Source organism: Corvus kubaryi, unplaced genomic scaffold (assembly GCF_017639235.1).
Source record: "Corvus kubaryi isolate FWS band 111438036 unplaced genomic scaffold, C.kubaryi_AGA036_p1.0 37396, whole genome shotgun sequence".
Taxonomy (NCBI): Eukaryota; Metazoa; Chordata; class Aves; order Passeriformes; family Corvidae; genus Corvus; species Corvus kubaryi.
Genome location: NW_024581135.1, coordinates 366,477 through 388,030, shown reverse-complemented (window position 1 = coordinate 388,030; position 21,554 = coordinate 366,477). Strand labels below are relative to the sequence as shown.

General features: G+C 41.1%; 1 protein-coding gene across 4 annotated transcripts in view; it reads right to left on the bottom strand.

Annotated features, from left to right (window-relative positions):
* Positions 1-21,554, bottom strand: part of CCDC148 (coiled-coil domain containing 148) — a 56,526-nt gene that overhangs the window by 33,302 nt on the left and 1,670 nt on the right. For all 4 annotated transcript variants that reach the window (XM_042041100.1, XM_042041099.1, XM_042041102.1 and 1 more), the window contains exons 2-6: positions 6,735-6,816; positions 3,925-4,046; positions 1,048-1,151; positions 374-456; positions 56-219 (exon numbers count right to left, since the gene is read on the bottom strand). In XM_042041100.1, the coding sequence (XP_041897034.1) occupies positions 56-219; positions 374-456; positions 1,048-1,151; positions 3,925-4,046; positions 6,735-6,789 (528 nt within the window). In that variant the 5' untranslated portion in view covers positions 6,790-6,816. The remainder of the gene's footprint in view (positions 1-55; positions 220-373; positions 457-1,047; positions 1,152-3,924; positions 4,047-6,734; positions 6,817-21,554) is intronic.

Here is a 21,554-nt window from a genome sequence, read left to right as displayed (position 1 = left end):
AAAACGCTAAAAATATGGTGATAATAAATTGTAAAAATTTAGTTAAAATACCAACCTGCTGTAACACTTCAACTGAATTGATCTTGGGTTTCTGACAAGATTCTTTTGAGAGGTAACGCTGCATTTTAGCCAGCTTGAGTTTCAAATCCTCCTTTAGCTGCCAGACAGGAACTAAAGCATTTGTTTGATAAGTGTCTCGCTCCTTGGACAATTTCTGCTCTGTATGAAACATAAAGCTTTCTCAAACACACACAAAATGTTACATAGCACTGTGCTCTGTAAATCTAAACCTGTCCAGGCAGGAACTTAAAAACCCAATCAATCAATCAAGATAATGTTGATTATAAAAAAAAAATTAATAAAAAATTCTTACCTAAGTCCCTCAAATCAAAAAAAAAGTTGTTCTTATGGCTTTCTTCATTAAGAAAAGTCTTCATTTCTCCTTCTGCTTTTTGCCTGAAGGAAATGAACATGCATTTTGGAGAAGCTTTAATTTCTTATTCATTACATTTGCAAGAATGATGAGCCTCAAATACTCCAATAATTAAATAAAAAAGGGGTTTCTTTGCCTGGGTAGGTATGAAGTGAAGGACTTGGACACAAAGATGATAAAAGAAGCCACAAATGCTGTTGTTGAGTACACAGGGTAATAGACAAGGGTACTATTAATGTCCCCTGTTGCAACTGTGAACTCAACATACACGTCTAGAGACAGACACCAAAGGAATTAAAAAGCATCTGAAGACTTTTGATACTCCTACAAAGGCCCAGGCTTTGGATGCCACAGATCAAGTGAACAGCTACGAGCCCAGCACTGAGAGGTTCCGCGAGCAACATCCACTGTTCTCCCTGCCCTTAGGTGAGCTCTTCATGTCACAGACCCCTCTCCATGTAGATCACAAACCTTCATTCCCCACACAAAAATACCTTCAGATCAGGTATTTTAATCTTTTTTCTTCATGTACCTTGAATCAAGTGTGCCAGCCCAGAAACTCTGGCTACTAAAGTCTCTTTAGTAATCACTCATTCAGATTCCTCAGCCCTTACCTGCTCTCACTCAGTCTTTTATGCTCTTGCCACCACACCTGACGATGCTGTTTCAGCAGCCTTCGCTCTTTGCTAGTTTTTGAAACTTGCTCTGTTTTTTTAATCTGCAGGGAAAATTAAAGCTTGTGTTTTGAACATATCCAACAGCTTTATCAAATGCCTTCACATGGCAACTTTTAAATACAGACTGATGAACCTAATAGCTTTTTTTTAAACTGTGTTTTTCTAAAGAAAAATGGGCTCAAATGTAACCGATTTCCATGAAATGAGTTTGTTGCTTTTCAAATCACAATTAATGAGAGGAGAAAGTGAAAAATAATGCAGTCCATTTTCCTCTTTTCTTTCCCATCCCTATTTCCCTGGAGGTAAAGGTGGGGAAAGACTAGCAGGAGAACAAATAATATACTTTCTTACAGGTGGGAAGATGAAAGAATTAAAGTATGCCAAGAAAAAGAATTTCGAAAACATATCACTAAAAAAGAGTGTTTTTACAAAATCTACCCAATTACAGAGGCTCTCAAACTGTCTGAGGGCTTTCCAAAAATATTGCTTCACACTTCAGATAAAATAGGACTACCTGCTTTCGAAACAGATGGAGTTCCTGCTTAAACCAAAGGAAAGTCTGCCAGGGGAAGGTTGCTGAAGTGGCAGCCAGATGACTCTGGCCAGCCAACAATGAAGGAAAAAGGATCAGAAGCCTGTGGCTGCCAGACTGCCCGAGAAGTGGTTTCTTCTCACCCTCCTGCCATTGTGACTGTCTCTGGCCTCTTGGTGCATACTGAGGACAAAGCTCCTTTCTAGTGTCTCTTTGTGCTGCCTTGCCATCAATTTCCTCCGGGACACCTGTCCGCATCCCAGAGGCTCCCACAACTCATGCACAGACCCTTTTTCCCCCTCCCCAGATCCCCCCTCCTGCAGATACATTGTTCTACAGCAAAATGGCAGTAAGACAAGAAAAATACATGGGAAAGTCTTGTCTTAGTTCATAAAAGGGAGAAATTAATCAAGATCTCGCTCCACATCTAGTTCAGCAAAGAAATTACATTCTGAGTCAAAAATGCTGGGATTCCACTTGGCTCAGGTAGAAACAACCTGCAACTTACCTGCCCAGGAAAAAACTGCACACCACAACCCCTTCGTGTTCACATGCACAAGAGCACTGAGCCAACACACAGAGGCACACAAACACACAGAGACACACACACACCCCCACAAACATGTCCCCAGCACGTTCCCACTCCTGCCCCAGCTGGCCTAGGGACACGAGTGGGAAAAGGTGTAGCAAGCATTGCTCTCTGCAGCACTCACAGACAAGGAAGGGCCTGAAAATTCTCCCATCAGAGTCCCTCAGCCACCCACCAACAAAGCTAAAATCCTACTTGAGATATGAGAAACACATCTCAGATGAATCTGAGTTCAGTACCTCAGGCTGAAGTTCAGTACCTGGTTCCTAGTCAGTCACACAAGGAAGAACCCCGACTGGAATGTGGCTGGTCCTTTGTGCTTGGCACCAAACCTGCCTTAGGGCTGTTATTGGGGTAAGAAGCTGCAATAGGGGCTATGGAGAGATTATGTGCCTGGGAACGTGACACAAGGTGTTTACAGGAAGCCACATGTGGGACTGTACTAGATCTTGAACACACGTGTTTCATGCTTTCAATCACCATGTTACAATACTTTTCAGTCAAAGATAATGTCTCACTTCTATTGCTTACATATTTTCACATTTAAAAAGTTACTTATAGTTTCCTCTTGATTACCATTAGGTGTTTGAAATCAGACTTAAGCAAACAGAATACTGTATTTAAAGCAATCTGAGTTACATCTTCAAACCAATTCTTAAACTGAGACAAAAGTCTAAGTACATTTGTATGTAAAGTTTAATATGCTCTTGAAATTATTTTATAGCAACAGCAATGCCATTTATGTATAACTGCTGCAATACTACCTATTTTTCCTATTGTGCTGTCTTTTTATTTCTTAAGCAGCCAACAACTGATTTACCATTTGTTTCTTTGGTTCTGCCTCAAAGGAAGAGTAACTCAGCTCTTCAAAATCTGAATGGCTTGAATCAGCAAGAAAAAGTAGTAGGTGGAATACATGCTAGTCTCTCTGGAGCTTTCACCAGATATATTTTACTACCTACTCAGTTGGAAAACACTTGAGAAGGTGAAAAAATGAAAGAAAGATGAAAAAATAAAGCTTGAATGAATTCAGTAGAATTTGGTATTGCCAACCCATGAAGCAATATCTGCCAGAATTTTTGATATATGATCCCTACATGCACTAAAGGAAGCAATACCATAAAGTATGTATTTTTTTCTCTCATTCACTAGTCACCCTTCTCTAGTATTAAATAAGGCTGCTGTTGTCTTTACCCCTTGAGATGTTCTGCACCAATTAACAGCTGTCTGCTCTACATGTACATTTTATGGCTACTAAACATTTTTAATCTTCTTTTTAAGATCTACCTTGGCTTTTGGAAATCCTCACTTCCTATCTTTTTGTTTAGCATTTTTTCCTGGATCAGCCTCCCCTTCCCAATTAATCCCACAAATTCTTCATTGCCTCCAGGATTATGTAATAAGTTTGGGTGAATTTCCTCAAAGAAGTAAAATACAAATTTTTCCCGCCTTTCGAGGAAGTAGAATCCACACATATTTTGTATCCCTGATTCAAAGAAAGTCCACACATTGACATGAACACATCCAAATCACAGTGTAGCTATGATGAACTTTCATATTTGACCCCCTCTGGCTGAACATTGTTACAGCAATTTGTGATCCCTATTCGTTCTCAGATTCCTTGGGGCAGGGACAAGAAATATGACACTGAATTTCAAAAGCATTCACATTACAAATAAAACAAAAATCATACCTTTAACTGAGTTTTTGCAGAGGCCATTTTTGCCTCTGCAGCAAGTTCATACAGATGTTTGTAGTCAACAGGTTTGTACTTCCGGCTGCAAAGAGCATTTCTTGCAGGAATCACCAAATTGTCTAGTTATCATATAAAACACATAAGGTCATTTCAAATTCTTGAGAAATAAATTAAGTGCAAGTCATAAAATGAAAGCATGATAGATAGAAATCAGAACCAATGTTTTAAACACTAGAAGTTTTCATAATGCTGTTGTTACTTGGTGAATGAGAATTTGAAACAAATATAAACTTGTAGAAATTATATAATAAACACTAACCAGTTGTCTGATTACAAAAAGTTAATTTGAAAAGTATAGTTTACTTGTGAATTTAGTTATTAATTATTTTTAAACTGCATTTACTGGCATTGTAATAACTTCTAATACAGAAATACCTAAGTTTCAATAAATGCATTCTTCTTGCACTGATTGGAAAACTGCCTCAACGTTTATTGTAACCTATGGATTGAGCAACAGGAGTAGTTTTTTTCTAAAAGGTATAAAAACTACCAATCCCATGCAAGTGGAATGAGTTGCAGTTCCATTTCCCACTGAGTCTCCAGCCACGGAGACCAGCAGTCACATCAGAACAAATCCAAAAAATCAAGAGTTAAAATCCTGTCTGAACAGGATTTGTCACCTGAACCTGAGCGAAGCCCACTGGAGGTAATCCCAGGTACAGAGGAGCCCAATCCTCATGGAGACCTTGCCCTGGCTCCCATCGGAGCAGAGGAGGCTCCTACCCCCCACCCCCGCAGCGGCACAGGCCAGCCCCATGCAGTGAGGACATGCCTCCTTCCTTCCCTCCCCCTCAGTCCTGCCTTCCTCACCCTCACCTGCTCCACACACCAGTTACTCCACCAAGTCAGCATTATGCTAACCGGGCTATTCGTTTGATCTTGTATTACAACTTTTTTTTATTCTCTATATACCTTACACAAGAAGTGTTCAGTAGCTTGAGCTACTAATTTCTTCCATTTTATCCTTCCTGTGAGCTTAGCACAAATAATTTCCTTTTCCCCAGATTTTAGATCTTTAGGCAGCTTTTTGTTAAGCCCCCCTTGTGGGCTGTTATTCCCATCCATCCAAATTTAAAGTTCTCATCCCTAAGTCAGCAAGACTCTATGTGAAGTTTTTTTCCTTCTTCCTGAGACTGCTTACAACACTGTCCAGCAGAGAACATGGAACATCATTCCGTGTTCAAAGAGGTAAAACTTTCAGAGTGAATTGTTCTGAAAAGCCCCTCACTCCATTTCTCCTCTTAAGCCCATTGCTGCTGCACTACAGCTCCCAGAGCCTTACTGATCTGCCAGGAGTTATGTCAGGCACTAACATCCCTGTCACACAAGCAACAATAGGGTCTATCTGTCTGAGATTAACTCCAAAATCAGGAGTGTGCATGCAGGATGCAAACCTTGTCTTTAAAAGGCAATGTATTTGCTGTGCCTTGTATTTTACAAGAGAAATAAATTATATATATATATGTACACAAAAATATATGCACATATGAACAAAAATATAAAATACCAAACTTGCAAATTCTAAAATGTCTTTTCACAAATTTCTGTAAGATATATTTTCTAAAACCTGAGGTACACTTACAATTGCAAAGGAACTACCTGAACTTTTGCCCTAGCACTGTGAAGCCCTCATGCACAGATACTCAGTCACTTTGCATAAGCTAGGAGGCTTCCAGGGATAAGGAATGGGCATTTCCTCACAACCTCTGCTTTAGTTTTCTTTAGTAGTGAAATTGGCCATTATGTTTCTGTATACCCTATTAAGCCCCGTGGCTGGAAGTGCTGTGTCTGACATGTGGTTTTGCAGAGGGGTAAAAGGTAAAATAAATCCTGCAGAGCCATTCCATGATGCTCCTTCAAGCCTCCCCCCAGGATTTTCATTTGCTACATGCCTACACAAAGCTTGACAATGCAGCTCCAGACGATGCCTCGATGGGGAAGGGTTTTTCCAAGTCCCCCTGCCGGGCAGTCCCCTGGGACAGCCAGAGACTGGGTACTGAATGGATGGGAGTAGCCCTGTGGAGAGCAACTTGGGAATCCTGCGAGCAAAAAATTGGGCATGAACTGGCAAGTTGCCTCTGCAGCCCAGAAAGCCAATCTGGGCCTGGCCTGCATGAGAGGCAGCGTGGGCAGGTGCCAAGGGAGGTGGTTCTGCCCCTCTGCACCTGGACCTACAGAGAACAACACCCAGCTCCCAGGTCCCTGGCACAGGAGGACAGAAACCTGGCCCAGAGGAGGCCATGGAAATGGTCAGAGGGCTGAAACATTTCTCCTGTGAAGACAGGCTGAGAGAGGTGGGGATGTTTGGCTAGAGGAGACTCCAGGGAGACTGCAGCCTCTCAACATATAAAGGGGGCTTATAGAGAAAAAGAAAGGCTCTTTACCATGATCTGTAAGTGACAGCATGGAGGGGGAACAGTTTTAACCTAAAGGGAAGGTGGATACAGACAGGAACTAAAGAAGGGATTTTCCCTGTGAGGGTGGGCAGGCCCTGGCACAGGTTGCCCAGAGAAGCTGTGGCTGCACCATCTCTGGAAGTGCCCAAGGCCAGGTTGGACAGGGCTTGGAGCACCCTGGGACAGCGGAAGGTGCCCCTGCCCATGGCAGGGGTAGAACTGGATGGGCTTTAAGGTCCCTTCCAACTCAAACCATAACCAGAGTGCTATAGCAGCTCCTATATGAGGCTATTAGTTGCAGAGTGTTTCATAAACAGTCGATAAAACAATTAAACATGATAGCATACATACCTCCACCACTAATCCTATGACCTGAAAAGAGTGCTCCATGGTCCAGTTCACCCATTTTTATTTTTTATGTGGTTTTTTATACCTGTTGAGAAACAAACAGATGTTTTGAGAATACCAACATTGTGGATGCAACCTGAAAACACTTTTTAAAATATCTATCGTTTTCTGAGGAGAGGTACATGTCACTAAAAATGTAATTAGACAGAAATTCCTCAAGTTCACCTTTCATTTTAAGAGAGACTTCATGTGCCTCATATCATTTAGCAGCCAAGAAAACAAAATATTATTTGCTTGATGAATCTGTAAGGCTGTGACATAGCTCATCTATTCTTTGCTTTGTGCCTTTCAAAATATGAGTCCCTCGATCCAAATGTAAGATCAGGTTTTGAGGCGTTCTTTGCTTTATAGAAATTAAGCCTGAAAAGATCACTCTTTTCTTATATTTCAAGACTGTCTAGGTTCCTTTAAACACCTCTGTAGTAACACCTGTGAAACCAGATCAGTTGTTCCAGCAGCAGTGGCTCAACTCTTGGTGAGCAGTGTGTATCAAGTACCCACATCATCATGGGACAAACGGGACGTTTCAGATGCAATAAGTTACACAACACAGTAAAAGAACATCTTTTATGTCTCAAACCCCTTACTCTCACCATAATTAAACACGCATTGGTGTCACCCCAGGTCTTGCATAGAAATAAAAGCAATAGATCTACCTGAGGTGTTTCAGCTGAACTGAATCAACAGCTGAGTCACACCAGGGAAAAGTCATGTCCAACAGGGCTTCCCATGAACCCTCTCCCTCAAACCCAGCCATAACGTGCCACAATTCCATACACACAGAATTCCATCTCTTTGTCACATCTTTGACATATATACGGTCCCACAGCAAGCAGCAACACAGCAAATAGTAGAGGCAAAATTTGTTCATTTGTGGAGTTATTTCCTCACTGTTCTAGTGAGATGAACTAGTTTATCCCTACAAATTCCAAGGATAGCACAATGCAACAGGAAGGTGGGAAGGAAGAGCAGCAGAAGAAATGTAAAGGGAACTACTCTGACAGAGAGCTATTCACGTCAGTCAAATAAAAAGGTGAGACTGCAACCAAAGACAGTTTACAGTGTACTTTTCTGTGAGCTACATTTGATGTTCTGCATCACAGAATCATCAAAAGCAACTACAGTGTAAAAGTCCAGCTTAGATGGACAAGAGTTCAAGGAATGAGCTTCCAGTATTACTGCAAACACGAGGCAAGCGCAGTTGAAATGACAGCCACATCCACACACACACACTGCTCCTGGGGTCAGCCAGGCAGATGAATCCTGTCCATAGGAACTATGCAAGTGACAAGGTAAAGACAACTCATGACCACCAGGCTTTGTACAGAGAATCCCCCATGACCAAATCTAGTACAAAACAGGGGAGTGCTCATTGCTGAAATGTGACATTGCTCAGTATTTCTTCATGCATATTCTCCAGTGTTATTAAGCAATGCTACAAGACTGTCCCTTGATAACACCTGTCTTCACCCAGTAGTGGCCATTTGTTAATAATAAAAGGATCTTTGCAAATCTGTCCTGAAAGTAATTGACAGTATCAATTGTTCAGAAGCTACATCAAATGTCATCATCTGATCACAAATATTGAAATTAAAGTTATATGAAAGTAAGAAAACAGGCAAGGAAGTCACTTCCCTTTTGAAATATCAACATGTGTTTTACAATCTAACGGTTACCTGCAAAGAGATTCACAGTTCTGCCCCAAAATCGACACCTTCCTCAAAAGTTAAGGGAAAAAGAAAGGAAGGAAAATTCTAGCACATTCATACTGCTGATTCTGGTTTTTTTCTGCTTGCAGCACTTACTTAGTTTCAATTTGTAACCATGCAACACTGCCAAATTCATCCAGATAAAGGAGGCAATTCTCCATATCAGAAGCAACTTTGGCCCATTTGTTATGCTAATGTTTTATCTATACATCAATTTATCTACATGTAATTTCCTAACTGCATGTATACTTTGGTTGGAATAGATTTTGTAAAAAAAATCAAATTAATTATATATGTAAAGCTTTAAGGCAGGGATTTACATAACAGTAAAGTATGGGATTCACCTTACTTATTTCTTCAAGATGCACAAAGACCATTTAAATATTGCTTCTTTTCCCCCTAAAGAAAAAATATAATTTTCTGCTACTTAGAAAGGTCAGGTACACACAGGCTTGCCTTTCTGTTTCTTGGAGAAGTCACTGGAAATATAACTGAAATAAGAAATGCTCAATCACCAACACACAAATCTTTAAGCTATAGGCTGAGCAACTTCAAAAGGCATGTAAAGGAAATACTTCTTATTCAGGTTGTTTACAAGCCTGTAAATTAGGTTTAATTCAGTATCCCTGGTGTTATAATTCCCTTAGATTACCAGCCTCCAAAATCCTCTTCCTGGGAAGAGGGGAAAGTAGGCACGTCATGAAACTCTGTAGTTATAAAAGACAACAGGGGGAATCATAAAAAAAGAAAGTGAAACCCTGCCAGCTGACATAATTTCCCATGGAATTCTATAATATTCAGGACTTTCTGGAAAGTCCAGTGCAATTATGTGACAACATCCCACTGAATTTATAGCCATTAATGTTGAACAGGAAAATTTACAGCCCTAACAATAAAAGCTCAAATCCTTTGCTGAATTTTACCCTTCCCTTGAAGAATTTAGAGAAAAGGGAAAGCATCACAAGCATCATATTAAAATTCCTTATTTTAAAGCCTTTTTGATTGTTCAGTCTTTGTAGATCTCTTTCTTGGAAAAATCATAAGTCCTCACAATCCATAGGCTCAGTCAGGAAGATGTGAATATTCAGCTCTGGCTTGATATTTCTGTCACCCTACTGATATTGTCAGTCCCATTAGAGCAAAGAGTAGCTGCACCAAGTCCCTTCTTATCCCCTCAGGTACAGCCTGGAGCTACATGGGAACAAGACAACAAGGGCAGCATCCTCACCAGGATCCTGAACAGCTATGGCCATTCCTCAGCAGAGCCACTCAAGCTCTACACATCAGCAGCACCATTTTTAAACAACAGCAAGTTCTCTTGAGGGTTTTATGTACTACAGCTAATATTTACACAGCAATGTTGATTTTCGTTAGCAGAGGTATCGGCAGGGCTACCATGTTCTGAGACTCTGCAAACAGAAATAAATATATCTGCATTGCATTTGCAGCAGATTGTCTGCACATGCTTTATGGAATCACGTGGACTTTTGAGATTTGTACCAGCCCAGGGGCAGCCACTTCAACCAAGCTGCCGAAATTCCTCAAATTAAAAGCAGGAAAATATGTCTACCAAGGGAAACACGTGGGATAGTCCTAAATACAGAGTGGGCCATCAAAGTTGCTTGCCAAGTCAAAAAGAGAGACTTGCACCAGTGAAACTGGCTTGGCTTTGCCTCCTACCACTTGCAGTTTGGGGCACCCAACTTCCCCATGCTTGAGCTGCAGAGGGAATTCAGTGGTATTCTTAAGTACAGCGGTACAAGACAAAAAATTTGCCTCAAAAGATTTTTTTGCTCTTTTCACATGGTTAGTCTTCAGAAAGGGCATTCAGACCTCTGCCTTCAGTGTCCCCCATCCTCTCTCCTGAGCTCCGTGCCACAGCAGCGACACTTCCCAGCCTGGGCAGCGCTCACAGAGCTCAGAGCCCCCAGCACCACTCGGAGGAAATCCCTCTGATCCCAGGCTCCCTGGCCAGGCAGGAGAACCGTGATTCAGCAATTTCACAGAACGTAAAATCTATGGTTTTTTTCCTTTCTTGAAGGCAAAACCCAGGGAAAATTGGATGTAGTGGATTTTTTTTCTACTTCTTGCATTTCCACTCTAGTTCATGGGAAGTGATGCAAATATTTCGGGAGGTATCTTAGTTTTTAAGGAAAGTCAGTAGATTTTACCCAGCAGTGCTTCTAATCACCTTCATCCTTTGCTCTTGAGGAGACCACTGGATTTCTGTATTTTATAACCTTAAAAGAGTAATTTCAAATATATCAATGCTCTCATTAAATTCTGAAAGCTATTAATATTTCTCTTGGTTGTGGAGTCAGTATTACAAGAGGAAAGGAAAGTTTAGCGTGAGGCTTAGTATATTTACATCATAAAGACACTTTACAAAGATAGAATTATTTGTAGGTTTAAACCCAAGAAATTGAATTGGCAGGTGGTTCATTCTGGGGGTGCTTGCTCAACCCCTACCCTGCAAGCCCCCTGTCAGCTTCAATTGAAGTCTTGCACTGAATGAATACTACAGCTTACAAACCAGACTTAACATTCCCCATGAAAATCATTAATTTTTAAAGGTTTGCAGCTGCTTAAACAGAGCTAATAAGTTACAGCTAATGATTTTTTTTTTCATATACATTCCATGTGTTCTGGAATCTAAAATACTTAAAGAGTAGAAATTTCAGTAAGAGTTGAGCATTAAACATCTTTGCTTTCACAGAGTACAACAAAATAACTTAAATTTGCATAGCTCCTTTATAAAGGAAGATTATTCAGTAAGTAGTACTCCTTAGAACAAGAGTAACTTTCCTTGCCCTAGTACTCATAGTTGCCTTGGGAATAGGCTTGTTTCTGTATGGCTTTTAGTTTACAACCATCCATAAAATGCAGCTTGAACTAAACACACTATCACACACTTGGTCAATCCATTTATTATTTGTGACTAGAAAGATTGAGAAAATATTCTAGAAGATTGAAATCTTAGCATTTAAAACACTCTTTGGAACACAGCCACAAGAAAATCTGAGTACCATTCACAAGACAGGAAAGGACCATCCCTTCCTTAAAGTATTGTACCTCAGTGGTTAGAGATGAAGAGGCAGGAAGGAGGAAAATTTGGGTTTCCAATACCCCTTCTGAAGGGTCTCCTAAGCACTGGAATCACAAGGATTCCCACATAGGGGATGTTGTCTTACCCATGCCAGTTAAGGGATAATCTACTCTGAAGGTTTTTGAATAATGCATACACCTCACATCCAAACACCCTAAACCAAAATGAGATTATGTCACGGGTGTTAAATCCAAACCACTTTATCCAATAACAAAAAACCAGACGGTCCACAGCAGCCAGGCCAGGTCACGCCTCAGCTGCTGATCCTGAGTGGGGCACATGGAGCTGTCTGTGCTTTGTGCCCTACAAGATCCCATCCTCCAGGAGGACACCTGGACAGCTGGCTGGCACATGTGGAGCTGGCCAGGCCACTGCTGGACACCAGCTCCAGCCCAGGCCAACAGGCAGCACAGGCTGAGCCCTTGCTCCCTCCACTCTGCTGTTGGCAAGGTGCTCCAAGGCCTGGGGGGGAGGAAGCATGTGTGTGTCTCCAAATACAAGACAATGACGCTTAAACCCAGATTTTTTCTGAGGAACAAGAGGGACAGGCTGCAGCAGAGTTTCTGGGTACCTGAGAGCACTGAGTGCACAGGGAGTCCCTCCTGTCTCCATGGGCTCAGGAGCTGGAACGCACAGCGAAATCAGATCAGCTTCTCACAGCTGGGGAAGCATTTCCCTCCCACCTCCATGTGATAACCAGGGTGGCATTTCCAGTAAAGACACCACCACCGTCGAGTCCAGGCCTGGAGACTAAGCAGCAAGGGAAAGTCAAAAGAGCATTTTAGCTGGAGAACTGACAACTAGACAACTCAGCAGAGCTGGAGGAAGCTCTAAAAGAAGGAGAAAAAGAGCTGCATTAGGGAGCTCTGCCAATCAGCATTACATGCTGCACAACTGCACAGGAGGATGCAAACTGCTTCTTTAAGTATCAGCAATACTTATCCAAGTTTGACAGAATGAGCAGTACCTTGCACAGATAAACCCAGACTTTCCCCAGTGTGATTTCCAGGCTGGCTTCTGGTTATTCTCCTGCCTTCCCCATCAGCTCACAGTACCTGTTCTAGTACCTGTTGATCATGGTCAAAAACAACAGCAAGGGATTTAAAAATAAATTAAAAGAAAACCAGATCGGGGTCAGAACCTTCAGCTGGATAAAGAGAAAGGGGGTACCACCTGACAGTTTCATCACTGCACCATACCTTTAGTAGGGTTAAGATTTTATTAGGTTAAATAAAACAAACCAGTGTGAAGAGACATTTCAAAATTATGAGTAATGTAAAAGCTAGATGAAACATCTGTCTTTAGAAAAATAACTACACAAGGAGTTGACAATCTGGTTTCTCACAAGCTTAAAAGAAATTCCAGTCCTCTGCTATAGACAGTCCGTCTTCCTCCTGCCTGCTTTTTTTGGTTTCTGACCATCTGAGCACTGCTTCTATTGATAAACTTGGGAAGGGAGTACTACAGTGACTGTCATCTACACCATATAATGAAGGCAAAAATAACATTGATGGAAAATTGGGAGTACTCAAAAGCTCTAAGAAGATTGGATCCATCACAGCCACTTCTCCCTATTAAAACCTTTTATTACTGCTCCCTGCGCAGCTGCCGCATCAGCGTCATTCTCCTGTATTACACATTTTGGGAACCATCATCCTAATCCGGGTCCATCTGGCCAGCTTTAAATTACAAGCTTCTAACACAAGAAACGCTGTCCTTTTTGAAAAATAACTATGGATACTAGTAAGATTTGCAGCAGCAGAGGTACCCCTCTGGGTAATTTATTTATTTATTTGTCCATTTGGCAAATTGTTAATATCTTTTCTTTCTACTGACATGTTTCTGATTTAACGTCAGTATTTGAACAAATCTTCACACATATTGACCTTAGCTTTACCTCCTTCCAAAAGGAACCAAGAGAATACACCCCAGGAACAGAACTGATGCAAAAAAAACGATTACTGGCCATCTTCTGTAATTTTAGGGCTACTGTATGTGATTAACCAAATCCTTATTCCCTTCTAGCCAACCCATTTCTCTCTTCCACAATGATGTCATACATTTGTATTTGATCTCAGCCTTTCACAGACGACATTTTCTGTTATCACAAATTCAATATTATGACCTCACTAAAACACTGAGAGTGAATGCTAAGATGGTTTTGGAAAAGGACAAGATCTATATAAACCTGCATTTTATCTTCAGTAACTAGCAAATGTACTAATCAAAATGATAAAAGCATTGCCAGTTAAATTTATTTCTGCTTTAATGCAGATATATCTAAAAACCTCTCCAACACTATAAAAGTCCATCTAAGCCTGAATTCCAATACTCTGCCTCAAAGCTTTTCTCAAATTTCATTGCAGGCTCTCGGCTGGGAGTCTTGATACATCTTAGAAAGAAAAAGTACAAAAGATCAACCAGCCACCAAGCAGAAGTCCCTGTACATAGAAATCTGTCCCCCAAGAATGCCAAGTCAGCTCTGCTTACAGCCAGCCACAGCTAAACCTTTTAGCAGCAGTAAAAAGCACAAGGTTTATCAATTCTCTTTTTCTGCTTCTTTGACAATTTAGTATTTCACTATTCAGTGAACTCTTTTAGGCAATAAAAACGTGATGTCTTAAAAGATTTCATCTCCAACCAAACTCTTCAGTGCATTCTTAATGTAAGCCCTTGCTGGTGCCTGAGGTATATGACCTATGTTTATTTGTACATATGGGAATAGCCAATATTGAGGCAGGATCCTCCGTCCTTTCATTTAAATAGAAATTAAACTCTCCAGTGTCAGTCAGCATTCCTGGAGGAAGCAAAGCCTGGTGCCTGCCACAGACTGCTCCTGGGGATGAGTCAGGTCCAGTCCAGGCCCAGTTCCACAAGCATAAGTGCCTCCAGTGAGTTTAACCAGTGATTTTAAAAGAGCCTAATTCCACTGTCTCACTTCAAGTTGTTTGCATACATAAATCTTTGCAGGTTTGGGTCACCAGTGCCATTTTTTCCTCCCAGCTAAAGTGCTGCTCATCAACCAAGGGGCAGAAGGATTTCTGGCAGGGAGGCACAGTGCTTAATGACCCAGACATGCCTTTTGAAACAATTTCTTGTGCATGTTTTAAATCACTCACATTATTAAATGTAAAAATCAATAATATGAATCAAGTCTTCACAAAATACAACTTAATAGTATCACCAATGACAGTATAGCAGGGACTCTTCAGGTTTGTGCAAACAAAGGACACAGAATCCTGCGACAGCAGGTGTTGCAATCCTCTCAGTGGCTCACACAATGTACTACTGGGTGTACACCACTAGGAAATCAGGGCTGAACCATGGACTTACTGAAAGCTCGGAACACAGCATCAACAGGAACTTGGATTATACCTAAGGACAGATGTTCCTAACAAATACGAGCTCAGAAAAAACTCCCAAATCCAGAAGTCCCTCATTCTCAGTGCTCTCTTTTGAATATCTGGCTATTTCTTGAATATTTTCTGGAAGGCTTTTTTTAAGATTTTAAAGTTTAATGGAAATGTTAATTGCATAGCTACTGCGTGTTTTCATTTAAAGAAAAGGAATATTAACATGCAGTTGTTGAACCCTCTGATCCTAATTATTGTTAGGGAAAAGAGGCAAAGACTCACTCCCATTGTAGGGTGTGGAGTACAAACAACAAACAAATAATGAGCTTGATCCCTTAATAAGATCCTTTCTCTTCTAGTTGAACTAACTATCTGAAAATGGCACCCATCCAGAACGCGTTAATCTTGCAGCAGTCAATCCTTTCCCCAGGAAGAAAATACACAGTATAATACTTCTATCATTCGGTGTCAAAACAGTTGCTAGAAAAATCCCATTGTTTGATTGTAATTCAAATTTACATTCCCTTAAAGAAAGAATTATAGATCTCTTTGAAATAAAGTCAAGCCTCAGAAATGGTATGTTCCCAAAAGAGACATAGTCCTTTTTGTCTATGATAATCTCATTACTTCCTCATTAAGTAAAACTTAATCCAAAGTAGGAAGATCAATTTGAGTAACACTTATAACAATCAGCCTCATGGACTGCTCTGTCACACTACAGGGGCAGGGAATAGCTCATCTGCTTTCTTAGGATCTGTACATCACAAGAGAACTCTATTCCCCCTCCATTCTTTGAATATTCTTAGAAGATCCAAGAGAAAAAAACTTCAGGAACACTTAAAAAAACCATTGAAACAAGCAGATAAAAGAAAGGAAGTAAATGTTTTAGATGTTGGTAAGCTGACATAAAAAGGGTAGGAAATGAAGTCACCCACATCATCTTGGATCAAGTGAGTCAGGTGGCACTTTATGTTGTTTTGAACAAAACATGCACAATCCATTTTCAGTAACCAAATGCAGTGGCCTGCTGCAGTCAGCACACCTGGCGATTGCAAGGTTTAAATGAAAGGATGAAAAGAGAAAATGCTCTGATGCTTTGAATAGTTAATCATCATAGAGCACTTGGGGTTGGATCTTAAAGCCCACCCAGTGCCACCCCCTGCCATGGGCAGGGGACGCCCTCCACTATCCCAGGTTGCTCCAAGCCCTGGCCAGCCTGGCCTTGGACACTGCCAGGGATGGGACAGCCACAACTCCTTTGGGCAATTCCTGGCATGGACAGAAGTCCAGCTTTGCTGAGCTAAAGGCAAAAATTCTGAGGCATCATTTACAGACTTCTGTAACACAAGAAATTTGCAGAATTTTTTTATATGTTGTTTTTATTAATGTTCTATCTAGATTTCTATTTATTACCTCCATGTACAACAAAAGCTAGAAAACTAAACAATATACTTGCATATATGAAAGATTAACTGGAAGATGTGAGGCTGAGTTATCCATTATAAGACCCTACAGTTTTCTCCATTACTTGAGAAATGACAAACATTTAATTAAATTGACCTGTGGCTGCCTGGCGCACAAAGCATACCAGCTATTGGCTAGGCTACGTGGAAAGGGTTGTTTGGAATGGTGCAGCGAGCAACTCAACTCTCTGCTACTCTGCACCCATCAGATAAAACACTTCAATCTAAAGAATTCATTTAGCACAACAGAAGCAAAGATGCTGTAACACAAAACGGCAGAGAATCAACATTCCCTGCAATGCAACAAAGTACCTGGGCTTCGCACTTCTTATCAAGAGGCAGGATTTGCACTGTACCACAGGAATTTCAAAGATAGATTCCACGTATAACAACACTGGGCCAATGGAATAAGGATACAATTTTACAGGCAGGGTTAGTCAAGATGCTAGACTTCAAAAGGAGCTGCAGCAGAACAGTGTGTTCTGCAAGAAGCATCACATGCACTAACCGTCAGATACTGAAATAGTCAATACTAAGTAGTAGCAGAAGTTCAGTGGAAAACAGTTAAAGAAGCTCAGAGCAGGCAGAAGTCTTTGAGTCACTTTCAAAGAAAAAGAAAACAACAAAAACCTACTGAAGACTGGACTTTAAGAAATCTATGCAACATATCTGGATTCTGGTTGTTAAATCACAGTCCCATTGCTCTTCAGCTAAACCAACCAATGTGATTTTGTTTCCAGTGCTGCAAAAGGCACAATGGGAGATACGCAGTTTGGGAGTCATGATAGCTTTGTTTTCTATATCTAGCTAGATCTCAGATTTTCTCAAAGCAGGAAGGAAAACAAGAGTTCAGTTCCTTGTTTCATGGAATTAAAAAGGTAATTTTCAGTTTTCCTCGCCTTTCGCACATGCTTCTGTCCTTACTGTTGCCTTCTGTGTAGTATTTTTCATGAAAGCATTTCCACCTACCCCATTTTCATGGTAGCTTTTTCACTGATGTTTTTTACTTAATAAACCCAAATCTGTATGGAAGGGTTCCCTGCCCTACTGCTGGAGCCTCTTCCTCACAGCTCTGCTGACAGGCCAGTTTCTGCAAGCATTTCCTAATGAACTGCAGGCCGAAGTCAGCTGGCTTAGTTTATGTTGTTGGCAGTACAGTTTAACAGTGCTTCAAGAACATACGACTCCGCCTGACTAAGTCCAATTTCTCCTTAAGCCAAGATACTTCTCCCTGTTTTAGCCTATGAGAAGCTGTGGCTGTCTGGAGTTGCAGCCATTTGCACACTTATGGTTATACTTCAGAACAATTCTGCCTCTCACCTGCCCAAGTGCCACAGGTCACTGCCCACCCTGAGCTGCAGGTGGGACACACAGCCAGGGCAAACAGCCACAGGGCAGAGAGGACCTGGAGGGAGCAGGACCTTGTGAGGTAGTGCTGGCACCAAAGACTCTGTGTCACTGTCCTTTAAGCCCACCCAGATGATTTTTGTCTGAGTAGCGTAGCGGGAGTCAGAGCAGAACGTTTGTCTGCAGCCTATGAGAGACAAGCCAGAGGGACAGATAATTCATGTGATTTAGGAACCACTGCAGCTTATTTTGTCAGGAGCATCAGTACCATTTTGTACAGCTTTTGTCAGTTCTGCTAAGCCAAATTCCCAGAGTTACGTGCAGGGAAGCATTTGGCACAACTTCACCTTAAATTATTGCATAATGTTGTCTGATATCCTACTACAAAAAGCAACTCATCTTTGTCTGGGGCCTCTCAGTTACAGCCATTAGAAATGTACAGTCTGTAAACATGAATCAAATAATGTTTTTGCACATACATTTTCTTTGTTCTCTCCTTATTCAAAAGTATCTCTAGATTTCAGTCTGACATTGTGTATCCCTGGTCTGGTAAGAAAGATTACAATCTGGTTAATTTCTCAACATTTTTTCCAGCCTCATACACGAACTTGTTAGAAGATGGATAATATTTTGTTCAGCTTGGGAACTGCAGCAGTTGGTAGAAACTGCAAAGGATTTTAGCAGGCCTTCCCCTGTCCTGGAGCAGATATAAGTACCTGCATTGTCCAGAGCTGGGATGGTGAGGGTTTTTTTATTTCTTTGTGGGCTTTGGGGGAGTTGTTGTGGGCTTTGGTTGTTTTTTTTTTTTTTTAAGGTTGTTTACACAACAATTACTTACAAGCTTAGGACCTGAAAAACCCACAGAACAGACCAACTGCTGATTACCTTGTCTTTACTGGACATCCCACTCGGCATTTCCTGCATCTTTTCCCCAAATTATCCACTTGGCTGTTGCCAGGTTGCCTGTTTATTTCCAGGTGCTGCAATATCCAAGAGCAACCCTGACTTACAGGTGCATACGTGTGATGAAACCTGATTTCACCATTGGTTGGCTTCAGCAGCACAGCTCACTTAAGGACATCCCTTTTCCTGCTACCCCAAACACAACACCATCACTCCACTCCTGGGGAAAAGGTTACTGAGCTTACACTACCAGTCAGCAAGTTGTTCTTCCTCAAACCTCCTCCATTTTGCTGAAACAGGTATCAGGGCTAAACATTTCCCATTCCTGCCAAAAGAGGAGGCCCCCCACTCCCGCTGTACATTGCTACTTGCACATTCCTTAGTGCAGGCATCACAGGCAGGAGCAGTGCACTCGAGAAAATTGATCCAACTGGAAAAATAACAGCATATATGCTAGGGAGGTTTCTGGGGAAGCTGGATCAATTCTGTAATGCAGCTCCCTGCACAGTGGCAGGACCCTGTTGCTGGCACTGGGAAAGCTGGAAAGAGATATCATTATAGGGCAGCATTCTCCTTCCCATGGCAGCTGGGTTTGAGCCAGAGTACAGGGGCTCTGCAGTCAGAAGGCTGGTGGTCATGCTGAGCATTTTGCACGATCTATGATCAAATACTCCTACTTGATGCTCCAAAGCCATGCAAGAAAAAAAAAGAATGAAAGTGCAAACAATCTGGCAGTATCCAAACAATTTTCCTCAATATTTTGTTTTACCACAGGGAAAGAGTAATGTCTATACATGGCAGAGCAGTAATTTTGAATGGCACTGTCTGAAAACAAAAGTTTCTATAAAAGCCCTCACTGAAAAAGCAAAATGTCAGCCCACCACTTTCCTCAGAAATACACAAGTTAGGTGCCTTACCTCCCCAGCTAAACAACAAAAAGCAGGAGAACATTTAGTGCTTTTTATACCAAATGAAATTACAGTTTCAAAACTACCCAAAATCAATTGTATTGTGATTGACTGAGTTGCTGTGACGTCAACACAATGGTTTGCAGTAACTTTTGAAATCAAATTGTAGCTTTTAATGAGAAGAAAAAGCCCCACACATCTAAATAACTCCCCATGTGAGTACTAAACAGCTGCTCATGTGTTGTGTTAGCCTGCCATGAGCATCACTTTCTTCCCCAGGTATTTTTTTCCCAAACCTTCATAATTTCAGTATCTGGAAGAGATTACAGTTAAAGCAGGTAGCATTAAATAGCTTCCAGAAAAAATCAAGCCACAGCTCCCATGCCCCCAAAATAACCCCCCAAAACCAAACCAACCAAATTCACAAAACCAAAACAAAACAAAAAGGAAAAAAGAACAAAAACAAAGAAACAAAGCAACACTGGTTTTGTGGCTGATATTTATCACTAAAATTAAAAGATAGGCGTGTCAATGTTCTGCAAGGGTTGTGAACATCTGTGGAACACATATAAAAAGAAAGACTTGATTATGGATTAATTTCAGAATAGATTAAACAAAGCAAAAAAACCATATTAATGACTTGAAATGCTGAAGAAGCACAACAGCAGTAAAACAACTAGCAAATACCTGTTAACTACATTGCCATCTAAACCACTGGAAGATGAGCACAACCACTTTAAGAGGTCAGATTCAAGGCTCAAGAGAAAGCAGTACGATTCCAAAGGAAAACATGAGACTAGGTTATTACGATTTGCAAGCATAGTGGAATCATGGCTTTCCAAACGACACTGAGAATGAAAAAGACCATCTTACTTGCAAGTCACATCCAGAGGAAGGCGAAAAAAAAGAAACTGTACTTGCTTGTTGCTGATTCTAAAAATGATGTAAGAATTAAAATGTATATTTGACAAAGGCCACTATCAGCTAATGGAATAAGAAATCAAAGAATCACACTTCATGCAGCTCTTTGCATTGGAAAGTTAAAAAGGGGTGCCTTTCCATAGCCTGTGCTGTCCCTGTTGGACAGGATTGCTGCACTGGGACACACAACAGTCAATTAGATAATGTATTGGCTGCTCAGGGTGCCAAAACAAATAAACCAGCTATGAGGGTATGACTAATACCATATAGAATTAAATAGCTTTTCTTCACTGACAGTCATTCAACATATTTCCAAATCTGACAGGACTTCAAAATGTTCCTTTCAATTCTTTCTACTTCTATTGTGCCAAAACAAACCGGCTCAAGATCCCTTTCTCCTTCTCAACAGTATTTCTTACCCTTTCCCGTCTCACCCCAATGGGAAACTCTAAAACACAGCTAGACCGTGCAATGCATGGCTCTGCAGGGATGCAGGGCACTTAGAACAGCCTGTTCCTGATCATTCTGGCAGTTACAGTCATCCACCTGGAACCACCTAGCACCAGGAAGGCCTGGAGATGGCATTGTGCCACCTCCCGTGTCCTGCCCATAGCCTGTGCCTTCCATAGCCCCCACAATGACATTCAGGAATAGTTCCATTTACTGGGGGGCAAGTATGCTTCCTCATTTCCCAAAAGCTATTACCAACGAAAGCCAAGCCAGCAAAACAATACCCAAATTACAGGTGAAAACCAGTTGAGACTGATTTGAAGCTAATTTAATTAAACCTTTGGTAGAAGCAACCTTGCAACTAACAAAGTTCACAGCTCTCACACATCCTGCACTTTCTCCCCCCTTTATTCTAGATCTAGTTACTTCACATTTTATCTTTCCTTTACTCCAGCTCTCCACTCTCATTTGACCCTTCCCCAACTTATTTTATTTCACACCTGTTACTCTTTATTTTACTAAGTTCCTACTGTTACTCCCCTCAGCTCCTGTTTCCCATTTCATAGACAGAGACCACTATTCTGGTTTGGTAATATTTTATAT